At 49.3% G+C, this 23,681-nt stretch overlaps 1 protein-coding gene across 2 annotated transcripts in view; it reads left to right on the forward strand.

Annotated features, from left to right (window-relative positions):
• Window positions 1–423: 423 nt before the first annotated feature.
• RNF169 (ring finger protein 169) overlaps window positions 424–23,681 on the forward strand; it is a 44,114-nt gene continuing 20,856 nt past the window's right edge. The window contains exons 1-4 of one of the 2 annotated variants that reach the window (XM_069971923.1): window positions 424–500; window positions 6,620–6,700; window positions 6,815–6,918; window positions 7,007–7,109. In XM_069971923.1, coding sequence (XP_069828024.1) covers window positions 486–500; window positions 6,620–6,700; window positions 6,815–6,918; window positions 7,007–7,109 — 303 coding nt within the window. In that variant the 5' untranslated portion in view covers window positions 424–485. Of the gene's footprint in view, window positions 501–3,289; window positions 3,485–6,619; window positions 6,701–6,814; window positions 6,919–7,006; window positions 7,110–23,681 lie in introns of those variants that run through there. The other variant, XM_069971922.1, reaches the window with a different exon arrangement.

Raw genomic sequence — 23,681 nt, forward strand, 5'->3', positions numbered from 1 at the left:
GTATAGGGGGCGGCTGTGATACTACAGTATAGGGGGCGGCTGTGATACTACACTATATACACTATAGGTGGCGGCTGTGACACTACACTATAGGTGGCGGCTGTGACACTACACTATAGGTGGCGGCTGTGACACTACACTATAGGTGGCGGCTGTGACACTACAGTATAGGTGGCGGCTGTGACACTACACTATAGGTGGCGGCTGTGACACTACACTATAGGTGGCGGCTGTGACACTACAGTATAGAGGGCGGCTGTGACACTGTAGTATAGGTGGCGGCTGTGACACTACACTATAGGTGGCGGCTGTGACACTACAGTATAGGTGGCGGCTGTGACACTACACTATAGGTGGCGGCTGTGACGCTGCAGGGTATTTCCACCAGGCAGACATGTGCAGGCATGTACCAGCTCTGTGTCCATATGAGCAGCATCAGCTCCACATCTCAGTACCGGCCTGGACGTCACTGAGGACACTCCGCCATGACACTGCTGCAGGTAGGTGCATTATACTGTTATATCAGCTCCCATCCTGTACCGGGGGGGGGGACCGCACTCATATATGGGGACTGATATATACAGTAACAATCCTCGCTGAGATTCTGTGGGCTCTGCCCCTTTAAGGGACCAATCCCCATACTGGTTTTGTGTAAAACTACAACTCCCAGCATTCCCTTACATTCTAGTACTATATCACAGTCTCCTCACCTACACCAGTACGCTGTTCCCTGTCTTGGAGCTTCTCTGCTGTTACACAACTACAACTCCCAGCATGCCCTGACCTCCGATCACATAACTGCTTGCTGTCGGTGAGCGGAAATATTCTGGACCAGTGTGGTCCTCCGTGTGAAACTACAACTCCCATCATGCCCTGAGAGACGACGGCTGTGAAGTTTCCTAATATTTTAAGATCTCCGCTTGCTGTCAGTGAATGGAAGAAAAAAAACTGGAGTAAACCACAGCAAGGCCCCGGCTCCCATCATCCCGATAGGAGTTGTAGTTATGGAGCAGGTGAAGAGCCGCAGATTAGAGGACAATGGTGGCCGTGCACCTTGTATAACTGAGGGCAGAGGGGAGGGGCTGCGGCTTATCTCATCACATGTGTGATACTGTCTGCTGTATCTCATCCTGTGTGTGATACTGTCTGCTGTATCTCATCCTGTGTGTGATACTGTCTGCTGTATCTCATCCTATCATGTGTGATACTGTCTGCTGTATCTCATCCTATGTGTGATACTGTCTGCTGTATCTCATCCTATCATGTGTGATACTGTCTGCTGTATCTCATCCTGTGTGTGATACTGTCTGCTGTATCTCATCCTGTGTGTGATACTGTCTGCTGTATCTCATCCTATCATGTGTGATACTGTCTGCTGTATCTCATCCTATGTGTGATACTGTCTGCTGTATCTCATCCTATCATGTGTGATACTGTCTGCTGTATCTCATCCTGTGTGTGATACTGTCTGCTGTATCTCATCCTGTGTGTGATACTGTCTGTTGTATCTCATCCTATCATGTGTGATACTGTCTGCTGTATCTCATCCTGTGTGTGATACTGTCTGCTGTATCTCATCCTATGTGTGATACTGCCTGCTGTATCTCATCCTATGTGTGATACTGTCTGCTGTATCTCATCCTATCATGTGTGATACTGTCTGCTGTATCTCATCCTATGTGTGATACTGTCTGCTGTATCTCATCCTATCATGTGTGATACTGTCTGCTGTATCTCATCCTATGTGTGATACTGTCTGCTGTATCTCATCCTATCATGTGTGATACTGTCTGCTGTATCTCATCCTGTGTGTGATACTGTCTGCTGTATCTCATCCTATGTGTGATACTGTCTGCTGTATCTCATCCTATGTGTGATACCGACTGCTGTATCTCATCCTATGTGTGATACTGACTGCTGTATCTCATCCTGTGTGTGATACTGACTGCTGTATCTCATCCTGTGTGATACTGTCTGCTGTATCTCATCCTGTGTGATACTGTCTGCTGTATCTCATCCTATGTGATACTGATGTATCTAATCCTATGACGTGTTATACTTTCTAATGTATCTCATCCTGTGTGTGATACTGTCTGCTGTATCTCATCCTGTGTGTGATACTGTCGGCTGTATCTCATCCTGTGTGATACTGTCTGCTGTATCTCATCCTATGTGATACTGGTGTATCTAATCCTATGACGTGTTATACTTTCTAATGTATCTCATCCTGTGTGTGATACTGTCTGTTGTATCTCATCCTGTATGTGATACTGTCTGTTGTATCTCATCCTGTGTGTGATACTGACTGCTGTATCTCATCCTGTGTGTGATACTGACTGCTGTATCTCATCCTGTGTGTGATACTGACTGCTGTATCTCATCCTGTGTGTGATACTGACTGCTGTATCTCATCCTGTGTGTGATACTGTCTGCTGTATCTCATCCTGTGTGTGATACTGTCTGTTGTATCTCATCCTGTGTGTGATACTGACTGCTGTATCTCATCCTGTGTGTGATACTGACTGCTGTATCTCATCCTGTGTGTGATACTGTCTGCTGTATCTCATCCTGTGTGTGATACTGACTGCTGTATCTCATCCTGTGTGTGATACTGACTGCTGTATCTCATCCTGTGTGTGATACTGACTGCTGTATCTCATCCTGTGTGTGATACTGACTGCTGTATCTCATCCTGTGTGTGATACTGACTGCTGTATCTCATCCTGTGTGTGGTACTGACTGCTGTATCTCATCCTGTGTGTGATACTGACTGCTGTATCTCATCCTGTGTGTGATACTGTCTGTTGTATCTCATCCTGTGTGTGATACTGACTGCTGTATCTCATCCTGTGTGTGGTACTGTCTGCTGTATCTCATCCTGTGCTGTGTGATACTCATCGTACTCAATCATGAGTGGTTCCGTCTGCTTGAGCCTGTGTATCTAAGCTTACCATGTGCGATACTGTCTGATGTACCTAATCCTATCATGAGTGGTTCCGTCTGCTGAGCCTGTGTATCTAAGCTTACCATGTGCGATACTGTCTCTGCATGAGATATAACGGAGATGACTTGGTAGTGAGAGCCGCCTGTACACAGCCAGAGACAACAGGACTACATGTCCCGGCATGCCCGTCACTCCTAGACTGGGAATGCGCGAGGATTTGTAGTCTCGGACCACGTGACTAGCACCACTCACCATAAACGAAGGGGGCGGGATGAGTGTGGCTAATCCGGAGTTCAATAAATAACCCCGCCCACATTGCGTCACAGCCCTCTACACGCCCACTCACGTGATTAGAGCGCTGTGTGGCCGCCCGGTGACGTCACCAGCGGTCAAACTCGAGAAAAATAATGACGTCAGTTGTGGCCGAGCGGATGTCCTGCTCTGTGTGACGTCAGGCGCGGTGTGGGCGGATATCCGGTGAAGGCTCCGTAGCTGGAGATGTGATTCCCGCTCGGCATGTCCCGGAGAGCGACAGCCCAGGTACCGGGTCACACCCACCGAGGACGGCGACTGACCGGGCAGCGGGACGACTGAGAGCGCCCCCCGGTGTCCTGCTGCTCCGCCGCCCGTGACGTCCTGACACATCCCACGGGACACTATGACGTAACGAGACACGTGAGGCGCCCCCGGAATCCCGTGCTGACCCCAATGTGACACCCCAGAATCCTGTACTGACCCCAATGTGACCCTGTGACACCCCAGAATCCTGTACTGACCCCAATGTGACCCTGTGACACCCCAGAATCCTGTACTGACCCCAATGTGACCCCCTGACACCACAGAATCCCGTACTGACCCCAATGTGACCCCCTGACACCCCAGAATCCTGTACTGACCTCAATGTGACCCTGTGACACCCCAGAATCCTGTACTGACCCCAATGTGACCCTGTGACACCCCAGAATCCTGTACTGACCCCAATGTGACCCTGTGACACCCCAGAATCCTGTACTGACCCTTATGTGACCCTGTGACACCCTGGAATAATGTACTGACCCCAATGTGACCCCCTGACACCCCGGAATCCCGTACTAACCCTAATGTGACCCCCAGACACCCCAGAATCCTGTACTGACCCCAATGTGACCCCCTGACACCCCAGAATCCTGTACTGACCCCAATGTGACCCTGTGACACCCCAGAATCCTGTACTGACCCCAATGTGACCCCCTGACACCCCAGAATCCCGTACTGACCGTAATGTGACCCCCTAACACCCCAGAATCCCGTACTGACCCTAATGTGACCCCCTAACACCCCAGAATCCCGTACTGACCCCAATGTGACCCCCTGACACCCCAGAATCCTGTACTGACCCCAATGTGACCCCCTGACACCCCAGAATCCTGTACTGACCCCAATGTGACCCTGTGACACCCCAGAATCCCGTACTGACCCCAATGTGACCCCCTGACACCCCAGAATCCTGTACTGACCCCAATGTGACCCTGTGACACCCCAGAATCCTGTACTGACCCCAATGTGACCCTGTGACACCCCAGAATCCCGTACTGACCCTAATGTGACCCTCTGACACCCCAGAATCCCGTACTGACCCCAATGTGACCCTGTGACACCCCAGAATCCCGTACTGACCCCAATGTGACCCCCTGACACCCCAGAATCCCGTACTGACCCCAATGTGACCCCTTGACACCCCAGAATCCCGTACTGACCCTTATGTGACCCCCTGACACCCCAGAATCCCGTGCTGACCCCAATGTGACCCTGTGACACCCCAGAATCCCGTACTGACCCCAATGTGACCCTGTGACACCCCAGAATCCCGTACTGACCCCAATGTGACCCCCTGACACCCCAGAATCCCGTACTGACCCTAATGTGACCCCGTAACACCCCAGAATCCCGTGCTGACCCCAATGTGACCCCCAGACACCCCAGAATCCCGTACTGACCCCAATGTGACCCCCTGACACCCTTGAATCCCGTGCTGACCCCAATGTGACCCTGTGACACCCCAGAATCCTGTACTGACCCCAATGTGACCCTGTGACACCCCAGAATCCTGTACTGACCCCAATGTGACCCCCTGACACCCCAGAATCCCGTACTGACCCCAATGTGACCCCCTGACACCCCAGAATCCTGTACTGACCCCAATGTGACCCTGTGACACCCCAGAATCCTGTACTGACCCCAATGTGACCCCCTGACACCCCAGAATCCTGTACTGACCATAATGTGACCCCCTGACACCCCAGAATCCTGTACTGACACTAATGTGACCCCGTGACACCCCAGAATCCTGTACTGACCTAAATGTGACCCCCTGACACCCCAGAATCCCGTACTGACCCCAATGTGACCCCGTGACACCCCAGAATCCTGTACTGACCCCAATGTGACCCCCTGACACCCCAGAATCCTGTACTGACCCCAATGTGACCCTGTGACACCCCAGAATCCTGTACTGACCCCAATGTGACCCCCTGACACCCCAGAATCCCGTACTGACCCTAATGTGACCCCCTAACACCCCAGAATCCCGTACTGACCCTAATGTGACCCCCTGACACCCCAGAATCCCGTACTGACCCCAATGTGACCCCCTGACACCCCAGAATCCCGTACTGACCCCAATGTGACCCCCTGACACCCCAGAATCCTGTACTGACCCCAATGTGACCCCGTGACACCCCAGAATCCTGTACTGACCCCAATGTGACCCTGTGACACCCCAGAATCCCGTACTGACCCTAATGTGACCCTCTGGCACCCCAGAATCCCGTACTGACCCCCTGACACCCCAGAATCCTCTACTGACCCCAATGTGACCCCGTGACACCCCAGAATCCTGTACTGACCCCAATGTGACCCTGTGACACCCCAGAATCCTGTACTGACCCCAATGTGACCCCCTGACACCCCAGAATCCTGTACTGACCCCAATGTGACCCCCTGACACCCCAGAATCCTGTACTGACCCCAATGTGACCCCCTGACACCCCAGAATCCCGTACTGACCCTAATGTGACCCTGTGACACCCCAGAATCCTGTACTGACCCCAATGTGACCCTGTGACACCCCAGAATCCTGTACTGACCCCAATGTGACCCTGTGGCACCCCAGAATCCTGTACTGACCCTAATGTGACCCTGTGACACCCCAGAATCCTGTACTGACCCCAATGTGACCCCCTGACACCCCAGAATCCCGTACTGACCCCAATGTGACCCTGTGACACCCCAGAATCCTCTACTGACCCCAATGTGACCCCCTGACACCCCAGAATCCTGTACTGACCCCAATGTGACCCTGTGACACCCCAGAATCCTCTACTGACCCCAATGTGACCCCCTGACACCCCAGAATCCTGTACTGACCCCCAGAATCCCGTACCGACCCCAATGTGACCCCTTGACACCCTGGAATACCCTGGAATACCATACTGACCCTGGAATACCATACTGACCCCCAATGTGACACCCCGGTACCCCGTACCCTAATGTGACCCCACAATACCGTCCTGACCCTAGTATGACCCCACAATACCGTCCTGACCCCAATATGACCCCACAATCCTGTCCTGACCCCAATATGACCCCACAATCCTGTCCTGACCCCATGATAGACTGTAAGCTCTTGTCCTGCAGGGTAATGGTGACCCGGCTCCGGAGGATGTGGCCGTCGGTAGTCGAGAAATGGAAGACAAGATGGCGTCCAGGACGAGCCAGGTGAGTGTGTGTACGGTCCTGTGTATACAGCTCCAGTGCAGAGCGGTGTGTCTCCATGGTTACAGACACTAGGTGATCTGCCCCCCATGTAAACCTTCCCCCTTATTCCCGCAGCCGCTGTCCGACTCTGAGAACGAGGAGCCCTTCCCCCGCAGGACGTCTCACCGCTCCGCATTCGTCTCCAAGGCCAACCCCCACCCCTTCACGTCCCTCTCATGGTAATGTACGGCCGCAACCTCCCGGTGTCTCTGTATGGCGGTATGATAGAAGTGTGTGAACCCCTGACAACTGTCCCTCTACCCCCAGGAGTCTCCAGTCCAGGCTGGAACGTAGTCAGAGCTGCAGCGACCATGTGACAGAGACCCTTCCCGCCCCCGGCCGCAGGAGACCCCAACCCCAGAAAGCCAAGGTAACGCCATGGTGGATGACACTGTGTTATGGGGGATGTGTAGATGTGTTATGGGGGGATGTGTTATGGGGGGATGTGTAGATGTGTTATGGGGGGATGTGTAGATGTGTTATGGGGGGATGTGTAGATGTGTTATGGGGGGATGTGTAGATGTGTTATGGGGGGATGTGTAGATGTGTTATGGGGGGATGTGTAGATGTGTTATGGGGGATGTGTAGATGACACTGTGTTATGGGGGATGTGTAGATGTGTTATGGGGGATGTGTAGATGTGTTATGGGGGGATGTGTAGATGTGTGATGGGGGGGATGTGTAGATGACACTGTGTTATGGGGGGATGTGTAGATGTGTGATGGGGGGGATGTGTAGATGACACTGTGTTATGGGGGGATGTGTAGATGACACTGTGTTATGGGGGGATGTGTAGATGACACTGTGTTATGGGGGGATGTGTAGATGTGTTATGGGGGGATGTGTAGATGTGTTATGGGGGGATGTGTACATGACACTGTGTTATGGGGGGATGTGTAGATGACACTGTGTTATGGGGGATGTGTAGATGTGTTATGGGGGGATGTGTAGATGTGTTATGGGGGATGTGTAGATGTGTTATGGGGGATGTGTAGATGTGTTATGGGGGGATGTGTAGATGTGTTATGGGGGGATGTGTAGATGACACTGTTATGGGGGGATGTGTAGATGTGTTATGGGGGGATGTGTAGATGTGTTATGGGGGATGTGTAGATGTGTTATGGGGGATGTGTAGATGTGTTATGGGGGGATGTGTAGATGTGTTATGGGGGATGTGTAGATGTGTTATGGGGGATGTGTAGATGTGTTATGGGGGGATGTGTAGATGACACTGTGTTATGGGGGGATGTGTAGATGACACTGTGTTATGGGGGGATGTGTAGATGTGTTATGGGGGGATGTGTAGATGTGTTATGGGGGGATGTGTAGATGTGTTATGGGGGGATGTGTAGATGTGTTATGGGGGGATGTGTAGATGTGTTATGGGGGATGTGTAGATGTGTTATGGGGGATGTGTAGATGTGTTATGGGGGGGATGTGTAGATGTGTTATGGGGGGATGTGTAGATGACACTGTTATGGGGGGGATGTGTAGATGACACTGTGTTATGGGGGGGATGTGTAGATGTGTTATGGGGGGATGTGTAGATGTGTTATGGGGGGATGTGTAGATGTGTTATGGGGGGGATGTGTAGATGTGTTATGGGGGGATGTGTAGATGTGTTATGGGGGGATGTGTAGATGTGTTATGGGGGGATGTGTAGATGTGTTATGGGGGGATGTGTAGATGTGTTATGGGGGGATGTGTAGATGTGTTATGGGGGATGTGTAGATGTGTTATGGGGGGGATGTGTAGATGACACTGTGTTATGGGGGGATGTGTAGATGTGTTATGGGGGATGTGTAGATGACACTGTGTTATGGGGGGGGGATGTGTAGATGACACTGTGTTATGGGGGATGTGTAGATGTGTTATGGGGGATGTGTAGATGTGTTATGGGGGATGTGTAGATGACACTGTGTTATGGGGGATGTGTAGATGTGTTATGGGGGATGTGTAGATGTGTTATGGGGGATGTGTAGATGTGTTATGGGGGATGTGTAGATGACACTGTGTTATGGGGGGATGTGTAGATGTGTTATGGGGGGATGTGTAGATGTGTTATGGGGGGGATGTGTAGATGACACTGTGTTATGGGGGGATGTGTAGATGTGTTATGGGGGGATGTGTAGATGACACTGTTATGGGGGATGTGTAGATGTGTTATGGGGGGATGTGTAGATGACACTGTTATGGGGGATGTGTAGATGTGTTATGGGGGGATGTGTAGATGTGTTATGGGGGGATGTGTAGATGTGTTATGGGGGGATGTGTAGATGTGTTATGGGGGGATGTGTAGATGACACTGTTATGGGGGGGGTGTAGATGTGTTATGGGGGGATGTGTAGATGTGTTATGGGGGGATGTGTAGATGTGTTAAGGGGGGGATGTGTAGATGTGTTATGGGGGATGTGTAGATGTGTTATGGGGGATGTGTAGATGTGTTATGGGGGATGTGTAGATGACACTGTGTTATGGGGGATGTGTAGATGTGTTATGGGGGGATGTGTAGATGTGTTATGGGGGATGTGTAGATGTGTTATGGGGGGATGTGTAGATGTGTTATGGGGGGATGTGTAGATGTGTTATGGGGGATGTGTGATGTGTTATGGGGGGATGTGTAGATGTGTTATGGGGGGATGTGTAGATGTGTTATGGGGGATGTGTAGATGACACTGTGTTATGGGGGATGTGTAGATGTGTTATGGGGGGATGTGTAGATGTGTTATGGGGGGATGTGTAGATGACACTGTTATGGGGGGATGTGTAGATGTGTTATGGGGGGATGTGTAGATGACACTGTTATGGGGTGGGTGTAGATGTGTTATGGGGGGATGTGTAGATGTGTTATGGGGGGATGTGTAGATGTGTTATGGGGGGGATGTGTAGATGTGTTATGGGGGGGATGTGTAGATGACACTGTTATGGGGGATGTGTAGATGTGTTATGGGGGGATGTGTAGATGACACTGTGTTATGGGGGATGTGTAGATGTGTTATGGGGGGATGTGTAGATGTGTTATGGGGGGATGTGTAGATGTGTTATGGGGGATGTGTAGATGTGTTATGGGGGGATGTGTAGATGTGTTATGGGGGATGTGTAGATGTGTTATGGGGGGATGTGTAGATGACACTGTGTTATGGGGGGATGTGTAGATGACACTGTGTTATGGGGGATGTGTAGATGTGTTATGGGGGGATGTGTAGATGACACTGTGTTATGGGGGATGTGTAGATGTGTTATGGGGGGATGTGTAGATGACACTGTGTTATGGGGGATGTGTAGATGTGTTATGGGGGGATGTGTAGATGTGTTATGGGGGGATGTGTAGATGACACTGTGTTATGGGGGGATGTGTAGATGACACTGTGTTATGGGGGGATGTGTAGATGACACTGTGTTATGGGGGATGTGTAGATGACACTGTTATGGGGGATGTGTAGATGTGTTATGGGGGATGTGTAGATGACACTGTGTTATGGGGGGGATGTGTAGATGACACTGTGTTATGGGGGATGTGTAGATGTGTTATGGGGGGATGTGTAGATGACACTGTGTTATGGGGGGGATGTGTAGATGTGTTATGGGGGGATGTGTAGATGACACTGTTATGGGGGGATGTGTAGATGTGTTATGGGGGGGATGTGTAGATGTGTTATGGGGGGGATGTGTAGATGTGTTATGGGGGGGATGTGTAGATGTGTTATGGGGGATGTGTAGATGACACTGTGTTATGGGGGGATGTGTAGATGACACTGTGTTATGGGGGGATGTGTAGATGTGTTATGGGGGGATGTGTAGATGTGTTATGGGGGGATGTGTAGATGACACTGTGTTATGGGGGATGTGTAGATGACACTGTGTTATGGGGGGATGTGTAGATGACACTGTGTTATGGGGGGATGTGTAGATGTGTTATGGGGGGATGTGTAGATGTGTTATGGGGGGATGTGTAGATGTGTTATGGGGGGATGTGTAGATGTGTTATGGGGGATGTGTAGATGTGTTATGGGGGATGTGTAGATGTGTTATGGGGGGATGTGTAGATGACACTGTGTTATGGGGGGATGTGTAGATGACACTGTTATGGGGGGATGTGTAGATGACACTGTGTTATGGGGGGATGTGTAGATGTGTTATGGGGGGATGTGTAGATGTGTTATGGGGGATGTGTAGATGTGTTATGGGGGGATGTGTAGATGTGTTATGGGGGGATGTGTAGATGACACTGTGTTATGGGGGGATGTGTAGATGTGTTATGGGGGATGTGTAGATGTGTTATGGGGGGATGTGTAGATGACACTGTGTTATGGGGGGATGTGTAGATGACACTGTGTTATGGGGGGATGTGTAGATGTGTTATGGGGGGATGAGTAGATGTGTTATGGGGGGATGTGTAGATGACACTGTGTTATGGGGGGATGTGTAGATGACACTGTTATGGGGGGATGTGTAGATGTGTTATGGGGGATGTGTAGATGTGTTATGGGGGGATGTGTAGATGACACTGTGTTATGGGGGGGATGTGTAGATGACACTGTGTTATGGGGGGATGTGTAGATGTGTTATGGGGGGGATGTGTAGATGACACTGTGTTATGGGGGGATGTGTAGATGACACTGTGTTATGGGGGGGATGTGTAGATGACACTGTGTTATGGGGGGATGTGTAGATGTGTTATGGGGGGGATGTGTAGATGACACTGTGTTATGGGGGGATGTGTAGATGACACTGTGTTATGGGGGGGATGTGTAGATGACACTGTGTTATGGGGGGGATGTGTAGATGTGTTATGGGGGGATGTGTAGATGTGTTATGGGGGGATGTGTAGATGTGTTATGGGGGGATGTGTAGATGTGTTATGGGGGATGTGTAGATGTGTTATGGGGGGATGTGTAGATGTGTTATGGGGGGATGTGTAGATGACACTGTGTTATGGGGGGATGTGTAGATGTGTTATGGGGGATGTGTAGATGTGTTATGGGGGATGTGTAGATGTGTTATGGGGGGATGTGTAGATGACACTGTTATGGGGGGATGTGTAGATGACACTGTGTTATGGGGGGATGTGTAGATGTGTTATGGGGGGATGTGTAGATGTGTTATGGGGGATGTGTAGATGTGTTATGGGGGGATGTGTAGATGTGTTATGGGGGGATGTGTAGATGACACTGTGTTATGGGGGGATGTGTAGATGTGTTATGGGGGATGTGTAGATGTGTTATGGGGGGATGTGTAGATGTGTTATGGGGGGATGTGTAGATGTGTTATGGGGGGATGTGTAGATGTGTTATGGGGGGATGTGTAGATGTGTTATGGGGGGATGTGTAGATGTGTTATGGGGGGATGTGTAGATGACACTGTGTTATGGGGGGATGTGTAGATGACACTGTGTTATGGGGGATGTGTAGATGTGTTATGGGGGGATGTGTAGATGACACTGTGTTATGGGGGGATGTGTAGATGACACTGTGTTATGGGGGGATGTGTAGATGACACTGTGTTATGGGGGATGTGTAGATGTGTTATGGGGGGATGTGTAGATGTGTTATGGGGGGATGTGTAGATGACACTGTGTTATGGGGGGATGTGTAGATGACACTGTTATGGGGGGATGTGTAGATGTGTTATGGGGGATGTGTAGATGACACTGTGTTATGGGGGATGTGTAGATGTGTTATGGGGGGATGTGTAGATGTGTTATGGGGGGATGTGTAGATGACACTGTGTTATGGGGGGGATGTGTAGATGACACTGTGTTATGGGGGGATGTGTAGATGTGTTATGGGGGGGATGTGTAGATGACACTGTGTTATGGGGGGATGTGTAGATGACACTGTGTTATGGGGGGGATGTGTAGATGACACTGTGTTATGGGGGGATGTGTTATGGGGGGGATGTGTAGATGACACTGTGTTATGGGGGGATGTGTAGATGACACTGTGTTATGGGGGGGATGTGTAGATGACACTGTGTTATGGGGGGGATGTGTAGATGACACTGTGTTATGGGGGGATGTGTAGATGTGTTATGGGGGGGATGTGTAGATGACACTGTGTTATGGGGGGATGTGTAGATGACACTGTGTTATGGGGGGGATGTGTAGATGACACTGTGTTATGGGGGGGATGTGTAGATGTGTTATGGGGGGATGTGTAGATGTGTTATGGGGGGATGTGTAGATGACACTGTGTTATGGGGGGATGTGTAGATGTGTTATGGGGGATGTGTAGATGTGTTATGGGGGGATGTGTAGATGTGTTATGGGGGGATGTGTAGATGACACTGTGTTATGGGGGGGATGTGTAGATGACACTGTGTTACGGGGGGGATGTGTAGATGACACTGTGTTATGGGGGGGATGTGTAGATGACACTGTGTTATGGGGGGATGTGTAGATGTGTTATGGGGGGATGTGTAGGTGACACTGTGTTATGGGGGGATTTGTAGATGTGTTATGGGGGGGATGTGTAGATGACACTGTGTTATGGGGGGATGTGTAGATGACACTGTGTTATGGGGGGATGTGTAGATGACACTGTGTTATGGGGGGATGTGTAGATGACACTGTGTTATGGGGGGATGTGTAGATGTGTTATGGGGGGGATGTGTAGATGACACTGTGTTATGGGGGGATGTGTAGATGACACTGTGTTATGGGGGGGATGTGTAGATGACACTGTGTTATGGGGGGGATGTGTAGATGTGTTATGGGGGGATGTGTAGATGACACTGTGTTATGGGGGATGTGTAGATGTGTTATGGGGGGATGTGTAGATGTGTTATGGGGGGATGTGTAGATGTGTTATGGGGGATGTGTAGATGTGTTATGGGGGATGTGTAGATGACACTGTTATGGGGGATGTGTAGATGTGTTATGGGGGATGTGTAGATGACACTTGTGTTATGGGGGGGATGTGTAGATGACACTTGTGTTATGGGGGGGATGTGTAGATGACACTTGTGTTATGGGGGGGATGTGTAGATGTGTTATGGGGGATGTGTAGATGTGTTATGGGGGGATGTGTAGATGTGTTATGGGGGGATGTGTAGATGTGTTATGGGGGGATGTGTAGATGACACTGTGTTATGGGGGATGTGTAGATGACACTGTGTTATGGGGGGATGTGTAGATGTGTTATGGGGGATGTGTAGATGTGTTATGGGGGGATGTGTAGATGACACTGTGTTATGGGGGGATGTGTAGATGTGTTATGGGGGATGTGTAGATGACACTGTGTTATGGGGGGATGTGTAGATGTGTTATGGGGGGATGTGTAGATGACACTGTTATGGGGGATGTGTAGATGTGTTATGGGGGATGTGTAGATGTGTTATGGGGGGATGTGTAGATGTGTTATGGGGGGATGTGTAGATGTGTTATGGGGGGGATGTGGAGATGTGTTATGGGGGATGTGTAGATGACACTGTGTTATGGGGGGATGTGTTATGGGGGATGTGTAGATGACACTGTGTTATGGGGGGGATGTGTAGATGACACTGTGTTATGGGGGGGATGTGTAGATGTGTTATGGGGGGATGTGTAGATGACACTGTGTTATGGGGGGATGTGTAGATGACACTGTGTTATGGGGGGGATGTGTAGATGTGTTATGGGGGGATGTGTAGATGTGTTATGGGGAGATGTGTAGATGTGTTATGGGGAGATGTGTAGATGTGTTATGGGGGATGTGTAGATGTGTTATGGGGGGATGTGTAGATGACACTGTGTTATGGGGGGATGTGTAGATGTGTTATGGGGGGATGTGTAGATGTGTTATGGGGGGATGTGTAGATGTGTTATGGGGGGATGTGTAGATGACACTGTGTTATGGGGGATGTGTAGATGTGTTATGGGGGGATGTGTAGCTGACACTGTGTTATGGGGGGATGTGTAGATGTGTTATGGGGGGATGTGTAGATGTGTTATGGGGGATGTGTAGATGTGTTATGGGGGATGTGTAGATGACACTGTTATGGGGGATGTGTAGATGTGTTATGGGGGATGTGTAGATGACACTTGTGTTATGGGGGGGATGTGTAGATGACACTTGTGTTATGGGGGGGATGTGTAGATGACACTTGTGTTATGGGGGGGATGTGTAGATGTGTTATGGGGGGATGTGTAGATGACCCTGTTATGGGGGGATGTGTAGATGTGTTATGGGGGGATGTGTAGATGTGTTATAGGGGATGTGTAGATGACACTGTGTTATGGGGGGATGTGTAGATGTGTTATGGGGGGATGTGTAGATGTGTTATGGGGGATGTGTAGATGTGTTATGGGGGGATGTGTAGATGACACTGTTATGGGGGATGTGTAGATGACACTGTGTTATGGGGGGATGTGTAGATGTGTTATGGGGGGATGTGTAGATGACACTGTGTTATGTGGGGATGTGTAGATGACACTGTGTTATGGGGGGATGTGTAGATGACACTGTGTTATGGGGGGATGTGTAGATGTGTTATGGGGGATGTGTAGATGTGTTATGGGGGATGTGTAGATGTGTTATGGGGGATGTGTAGATGTGTTATGGGGGGATGTGTAGATGTGTTATGGGGGATGTGTAGATGTGTTATGGGGGATGTGTAGATGTGTTATGGGGGATGTGTAGATGACACTGTTATGGGGGATGTGTAGATGTGTTATGGGGGATGTGTAGATGTGTTATGGGGGATGTGTAGATGTGTTATGGGGGATGTGTAGATGTGTTATGGGGGGATGTGTAGATGACACTGTTATGGGGGATGTGTAGATGTGTTATGGGGGGATGTGTAGATGACACTGTTATGGGGGATGTGTAGATGTGTTATGGGGGATGTGTAGATGTGTTATGGGGGGATGTGTAGATGTGTTATGGGGGATGTGTAGATGTGTTATGGGGATGTGTAGATGTGTTATGGGGGGATGTGTAGATGTGTTATGGGGGATGTGTAGATGTGTTATGGGGGGGATGTGTAGATGACACTGTGTTATGGGGGGGATGTGTAGATGTGTTATGGGGGGATGTGTAGATGACACTGTGTTATGGGGGAATGTGTAGATGTGTTATGGGGGGATGTGTAGATGATACTGTTATGGGGGATGTGTAGATGTGTTATGGGGGATGTGTAGATGTGTTATGGGGGATGTGTAGATGACACTGTTATGGGGGATGTGTAGATGTGTTATGGGGGATGTGTAGATGACACTGTGTTATGGGGGATGTGTAGATGTGTTATGGGGGGGATGTGTAGATGTGTTATGGGGGGGATGTGTAGATGACACTGTGTTATGGGGGGATGTGTAGATGACACTGTGTTATGGGGGGATGTGTAGATGTGTTATGGGGGGATGTGTAGATGACACTGTGTTATGGGGGGATGTGTAGATGACACTGTGTTATGGGGGATGTGTAGATGTGTTATGGGGGGATGTGTAGATGTGTTATGGGGGATGTGTAGATGTGTTATGGGGGGATGTGTAGCTGTGTTATGGGGGATGTGTAGATGACACTGTGTTATGGGGGATGTGTAGATGTGTTATGGGGGGATGTGTAGATGTGTTATGGGGGGATGTGTAGATGACACTGTGTTATGGGGGGGATGTGTAGATGACACTGTGTTATGGGGGGGATGTGTAGATGACACTGTGTTATGGGGGGGATGTGTAGATGACACTGTGTTATGGGGGGATGTGTAGATGTGTTATGGGGGGGATGTGTAGATGACACTGTGTTATGGGGGGATGTGTAGATGACACTGTGTTATGGGGGGATGTGTAGATGTGTTATGGGGGGGATGTGTAGATGACACTGTGTTATGGGGGGGATGTGTAGATGACACTGTGTTAGGGGGGGGATGTGTAGATGACACTGTGTTATGGGGGGGATGTGTAGATGACACTGTGTTATGGGGGGATGTGTAGATGTGTTATGGGGGGGATGTGTAGATGACACTGTGTTATGGGGGGATGTGTAGATGTGTTATGGGGGGATGTGTAGATGACACTGTGTTATGGGGGGGATGTGTAGATGACACTGTGTTATGGGGGGGATGTGTAGATATGTTATGGGGGGATGTGTAGATGACACTGTGTTATGGGGGGATGTGTAGATGTGTTATGGGGGGATGTGTAGATGTGTTATGGGGGATGTGTAGATGTGTTATGGGGGATGTGTAGATGACACTGTTATGGGGGATGTGTAGATGTGTTATGGGGGATGTGTAGATGACACTTGTGTTATGGGGGGGATGTGTAGATGACACTTGTGTTATGGGGGGATGTGTAGATGTGTTATGGGGGATGTGTAGATGACACTGTGTTATGGGGGATGTGTAGATGTGTTATGGGGGGATGTGTAGATGTGTTATGGGGGGATGTGTAGATGACACTGTGTTATGGGGGGGATGTGTAGATGACACTGTGTTATGGGGGGATGTGTAGATGACACTGTGTTATGGGGGGGATGTGTAGATGACACTGTGTTATGGGGGGATGTGTAGATGTGTTATGGGGGATGTGTAGATGTGTTATGGGGGGATGTGTAGATGACACTGTGTTATGGGGGGATGTGTAGATGACACTGTGTTATGGGGGGGATGTGTAGATGACACTGTGTTATGGGGGGGATGTGTAGATGACACTGTGTTATGGGGGGGATGTGTAGATGACACTGTGTTATGGGGGGATGTGTAGATGTGTTATGGGGGGGATGTGTAGATGACACTGTGTTATGGGGGGATGTGTAGATGACACTGTGTTATGGGGGGGATGTGTAGATGACACTGTGTTATGGGGGGGATGTGTAGATGTGTTATGGGGGGGATGTGTAGATGTGTTATGGGGGATGTGTAGATGACACTGTGTTATGGGGGGGATGTGTAGATGACACTGTGTTATGGGGGGGATGTGTAGATGTGTTATGGGGGGATGTGTAGATGACACTGTGTTATGGGGGGATGTGTAGATGTGTTATGGGGGGATGTGTAGATGTGTTATGGGGGATGTGTAGATGTGTTATGGGGGATGTGTAGATGACACTGTTATGGGGGATGTGTAGATGTGTTATGGGGGATGTGTAGATGACACTTGTGTTATGGGGGGGATGTGTAGATGTGTTATGGGGGGATGTGTAGATGACCCTGTTATGGGGGGATGTGTAGATGTGTTATGGGGGGATGTGTAGATGTGTTATGGGGGGATGTGTAGATGTGTTATGGGGGGATGTGTAGATGACACTGTGTTATGGGGGATGTGTAGATGACACTGTGTTATGGGGGGATGTGTAGATGTGTTATGGGGGGATGTGTAGATGTGTTATGGGGGGATGTGTAGATGACACTGTTATGGGGGATCTGTAGATGACACTGTTATGGGGGATGTGTAGATGACACTGTGTTATGGGGGGATGTGTAGATGTGTTATGGGGGGATGTGTAGATGACACTGTTATGGGGGATGTGTAGATGACACTGTGTTATGTGGGGATGTGTAGATGACACTGTGTTATGGGGGGATGTGTAGATGACACTGTGTTATGGGGGGATGTGTAGATGTGTTATGGGGGATGTGTAGATGTGTTATGGGGGATGTGTAGATGTGTTATGGGGGGATGTGTAGATGACACTGTTATGGGGGATGTGTAGATGTGTTATGGGGGATGTGTAGATGTGTTATGGGGGGATGTGTAGATGTGTTATGGGGGATGTGTAGATGTGTTATGGGGGATGTGTAGATGTGTTATGGGGGGATGTGTAGATGTGTTATGGGGGATGTGTAGATGTGTTATGGGGGGGATGTGGAGATGTGTTATGGGGGATGTGTAGATGACACTGTGTTATGGGGGGATGTGTAGATGTGTTATGGGGGATGTGTAGATGTGTTATGGGGGGGATGTGGAGATGTGTTATGGGGGATGTGTAGATGACACTGTGTTATGGGGGGGATGTGTAGATGTGTTATGGGGGGATGTGTAGATGACACTGTGTTATGGGGGGATGTGTAGATGACACTGTGTTATGGGGGATGTGTAGATGTGTTATGGGGGGATGTGTAGATGACACTGTGTTATGGGGGGATGTGTAGATGTGTTATGGGGGGATGTGTAGATGTGTTATGGGGGGGATGTGTAGATGACACTGTGTTATGGGGGATGTGTAGATGTGTTATGGGGGGATGTGTAGCTGACACTGTGTTATGGGGGGATGTGTAGATGTGTTATGGGGGGATGTGTAGATGTGTTATGGGGGGATGTGTAGATGTGTTATGGGGGGATGTGTAGATGTGTTATGGGGGATGTGTAGATGACACTGTTATGGGGGATGTGTAGATGTGTTATGGGGGATGTGTAGATGACACTTGTGTTATGGGGGGGGATGTGTAGATGACACTGTGTTATGGGGGGGATGTGTAGATGACACTTGTGTTATGGGGGGGATGTGTAGATGTGTTATGGGGGGATGTGTAGATGACCCTGTTATGGGGGGATGTGTAGATGTGTTATGGGGGGATGTGTAGATGTGTTATGGGGGGATGTGTAGATGTGTTATGGGGGATGTGTAGATGTGTTATGGGGGGATGTGTAGATGACACTGTGTTATGGGGGATGTGTAGATGACACTGTGTTATGGGGGATGTGTAGATGACACTGTGTTATGGGGGGATGTGTAGATGTGTTATGGGGGATGTGTAGATGACACTGTTATGGGGGGATGTGTAGATGACACTGTTATGGGGGGATGTGTAGATGTGTTATGGGGGGATGTGTAGATGACACTGTGTTATGGGGGGATGTGTAGATGTGTTATGGGGGATGTGTAGATGTGTTATGGGGGGATGTGTAGATGACACTGTTATGGGGGGATGTGTAGATGTGTTATGGGGGATGTGTAGATGTGTTATGTGGGGATGTGTAGATGACACTGTGTTATGGGGGGATGTGTAGATGACACTGTGTTATGGGGGATGTGTAGATGTGTTATGGGGGATGTGTAGATGTGTTATGGGGGGATGTGTAGATGACACTGTGTTATGGGGGATGTGTAGATGTGTTATGGGGGATGTGTAGATGTGTTATGGGGGATGTGTAGATGTGTTATGGGGGATGTGTAGATGTGTTATGGGGGATGTGTAGATGTGTTATGGGGGATGTGTAGATGTGTTATGGGGGATGTGTAGATGTGTTATGGGGGGATGTGTAGATGACACTGTGTTATGGGGGGATGTGTAGATGACACTGTGTTATGGGGGATGTGTAGATGTGTTATGAGGGGATGTGTAGATGACACTGTTATGGGGGATGTGTAGATGTGTTATGGGGGGATGTGTAGATGTGTTATGGGGGGGATGTGTAGATGTGTTATGGGGGGATGTGTAGATGTGTTATGGGGGATGTGTAGATGTGTTATGGGGGGATGTGTAGATGACACTGTGTTATGGGGGGATGTGTAGATGTGTTATGGGGGATGTGTAGATGTGTTATGGGGGATGTGTAGATGTGTTATGGGGGATGTGTAGATGTGTTATGGGGGATGTGTAGATGACACTGTGTTATGGGGGGATGTGTAGATGTGTTATGGGGGATGTGTAGATGTGTTATGGGGATGTGTAGATGTGTTATGGGGGGATGTGTAGATGTGTTATGGGGGATGTGTAGATGACACTGTTATGGGGGATGTGTAGATGTGTTATGGGGGATGTGTAGATGACACTGTGTTATGGGGGATGTGTAGATGTGTTATGGGGGGGATGTGTAGATGTGTTATGGGGGGGATGTGTAGATGACACTGTGTTATGGGGGGATGTGTAGCTGACACTGTGTTATGGGGGGATGTGTAGATGTGTTATGGGGGGATGTGTAGATGACACTGTGTTATGGGGGATGTGTAGATGTGTTATGGGGGGATGTGTAGATGTGTTATGGGGGGATGTGTAGATGACACTGTGTTATGGGGGGATGTGTAGATGACACTGTTATGGGGGGATGTGTAGATGTGTTATGGGGGATGTGTAGATGACACTGTGTTATGGGGGATGTGTAGATGTGTTATGGGGGGATGTGTAGATGTGTTATGGGGGGGATGTGTAGATGACACTGTGTTATGGGGGGATGTGTAGATGACACTGTGTTATGGGGGGGATGTGTAGATGACACTGTGTTATGGGGGGGATGTGTAGATGACACTGTGTTATGGGGGGATGTGTAGATGTGTTATGGGGGATGTGTAGATGACACTGTGTTATGGGGGGATGTGTAGATGACACTGTGTTATGGGGGGGATGTGTAGATGACACTGTGTTATGGGGGGATGTGTAGATGACACTGTGTTATGGGGGGGATGTGTAGATGACACTGTGTTATGGGGGGGATGTGTAGATGTGTTATGGGGGATGTGTAGATGTGTTATGGGGAGGATGTGTAGATGTGTTATGGGGGGATGTGTAGATGTGTTATGGGGGGATGTGTAGATGTGTTATGGGGGATGTGTAGATGTATATGGGGGATGTGTAGATGACACTGTGTTATGGGGGGATGTGTAGATGACACTGTGTTATGGGGGGATGTGTAGATGTGTTATGGGGGATGTGTAGATGTGTTATGGGGGGATGTGTAGATGACACTGTGTTATGGGGGGATGTGTAGATGACACTGTTATGGGGGGATGTGTAGATGTGTTATGGGGGATGTGTAGATGACACTGTGTTATGGGGGATGTGTAGATGTGTTATGGGGGGATGTGTAGATGTGTTATGGGGGGATGTGTAGATGACACTGTGTTATGGGGGGGATGTGTAGATGACACTGTGTTATGGGGGGGGATGTGTAGATGTGTTATGGGGGGATGTGTAGATGACACTGTGTTATGGGGGGATGTGTAGATGACACTGTGTTATGGGGGGGATGTGTAGATGACACTGTGTTATGGGGGGATGTGTTTATGGGGGGGATGTGTAGATGACACTGTGTTATGGGGGGATGTGTAGATGACACTGTGTTATGGGGGGGGATGTGTAGATGACACTGTGTTATGGGGGGGATGTGTAGATGACACTGTGTTATGGGGGGATGTGTAGATGTGTTATGGGGGGGATGTGTAGATGACACTGTGTTATGGGGGGGGATGTGTAGATGACACTGTGTTATGGGGGGGATGTGTAGATGACACTGTGTTATGGGGGGGATGTGTAGATGTGTTATGGGGGGATGTGTAGATGTGTTATGGGGGGATGTGTAGATGACACTGTGTTATGGGGGGATGTGTAGATGTGTTATGGGGGATGTGTAGATGTGTTATGGGGGGATGTGTAGATGTGTTATGGGGGGATGTGTAGATGACACTGTGTTATGGGGGGATGTGTAGATGACACTGTGTTACGGGGGGGATGTGTAGATGACACTGTGTTATGGGGGGGATGTGTAGATGACACTGTGTTATGGGGGGATGTGTAGATGTGTTATGGGGGATGTGTAGGTGACACTGTGTTATGGGGGGATTTGTAGATGTGTTATGGGGGGGATGTGTAGATGACACTGTGTTATGGGGGGATGTGTAGATGACACTGTGTTATGGGGGGGATGTGTAGATGACACTGTGTTATGGGGGGATGTGTAGATGACACTGTGTTATGGGGGGATATGTAGATGTGTTATGGGGGGGATGTGTAGATGACACTGTGTTATGGGGGGATGTGTAGATGACACTGTGTTATGGGGGGGATGTGTAGATGACACTGTGTTATGGGGGGGATGTGTAGATGTGTTATGGGGGGATGTGTAGATGACACTGTGTTATGGGGGATGTGTAGATGTGTTATGGGGGGATGTGTAGATGTGTTATGGGGGGATGTGTAGATGTGTTATGGGGGATGTGTAGATGTGTTATGGGGGATGTGTAGATGACACTGTTATGGGGGATGTGTAGATGTGTTATGGGGGATGTGTAGATGACACTTGTGTTATGGGGGGGATGTGTAGATGACACTTGTGTTATGGGGGGGATGTGTAGATGACACTTGTGTTATGGGGGGGATGTGTAGATGTGTTATGGGGGATGTGTAGATGTGTTATGGGGGGATGTGTAGAATGTGTTATGGGGGGATGTGTAGATGTGTTATGGGGGGATGTGTAGATGACACTGTGTTATGGGGGATGTGTAGATGACACTGTGTTATGGGGGATGTGTAGATGTGTTATGGGGGATGTGTAGATGTGTTATGGGGGGATGTGTAGATGACACTGTGTTATGGGGGGATGTGTAGATGTGTTATGGGGGATGTGTAGATGACACTGTGTTATGGGGGGATGTGTAGATGTGTTATGGGGGATGTGTAGATGTGTTATGGGGGGATGTGTAGATGACACTGTTATGGGGGATGTGTAGATGTGTTATGGGGGATGTGTAGATGTGTTATGGGGGGATGTGTAGATGTGTTATGGGGGGATGTGTAGATGTGTTATGGGGGGGATGTGGAGATGTGTTATGGGGGATGTGTAGATGACACTGTGTTATGGGGGGATGTGTTATGGGGGATGTGTAGATGACACTGTGTTATGGGGGGATGTGTAGATGTGTTATGGGGGGGATGTGTAGATGACACTGTGTTATGGGGGGGATGTGTAGATGTGTTATGGGGGGATGTGTAGATGACACTGTGTTATGGGGGATGTGTAGATGACACTGTGTTATGGGGGGGATGTGTAGATGTGTTATGGGGGGATGTGTAGATGTGTTATGGGGAGATGTGTAGATGTGTTATGGGGGATGTGTAGATGTGTTATGGGGGGATGTGTAGATGACACTGTGTTATGGGGGGGATGTGTAGATGTGTTATGGGGGGATGTGTAGATGTGTTATGGGGGGATGTGTAGATGACACTGTGTTATGGGGGATGTGTAGATGTGTTATGGGGGGATGTGTAGCTGACACTGTGTTATGGGGGGATGTGTAGATGTGTTATG

Source organism: Dendropsophus ebraccatus, chromosome 5 (assembly GCF_027789765.1).
Source record: "Dendropsophus ebraccatus isolate aDenEbr1 chromosome 5, aDenEbr1.pat, whole genome shotgun sequence".
NCBI lineage: Eukaryota > Metazoa > Chordata > Amphibia > Anura > Hylidae > Dendropsophus > Dendropsophus ebraccatus.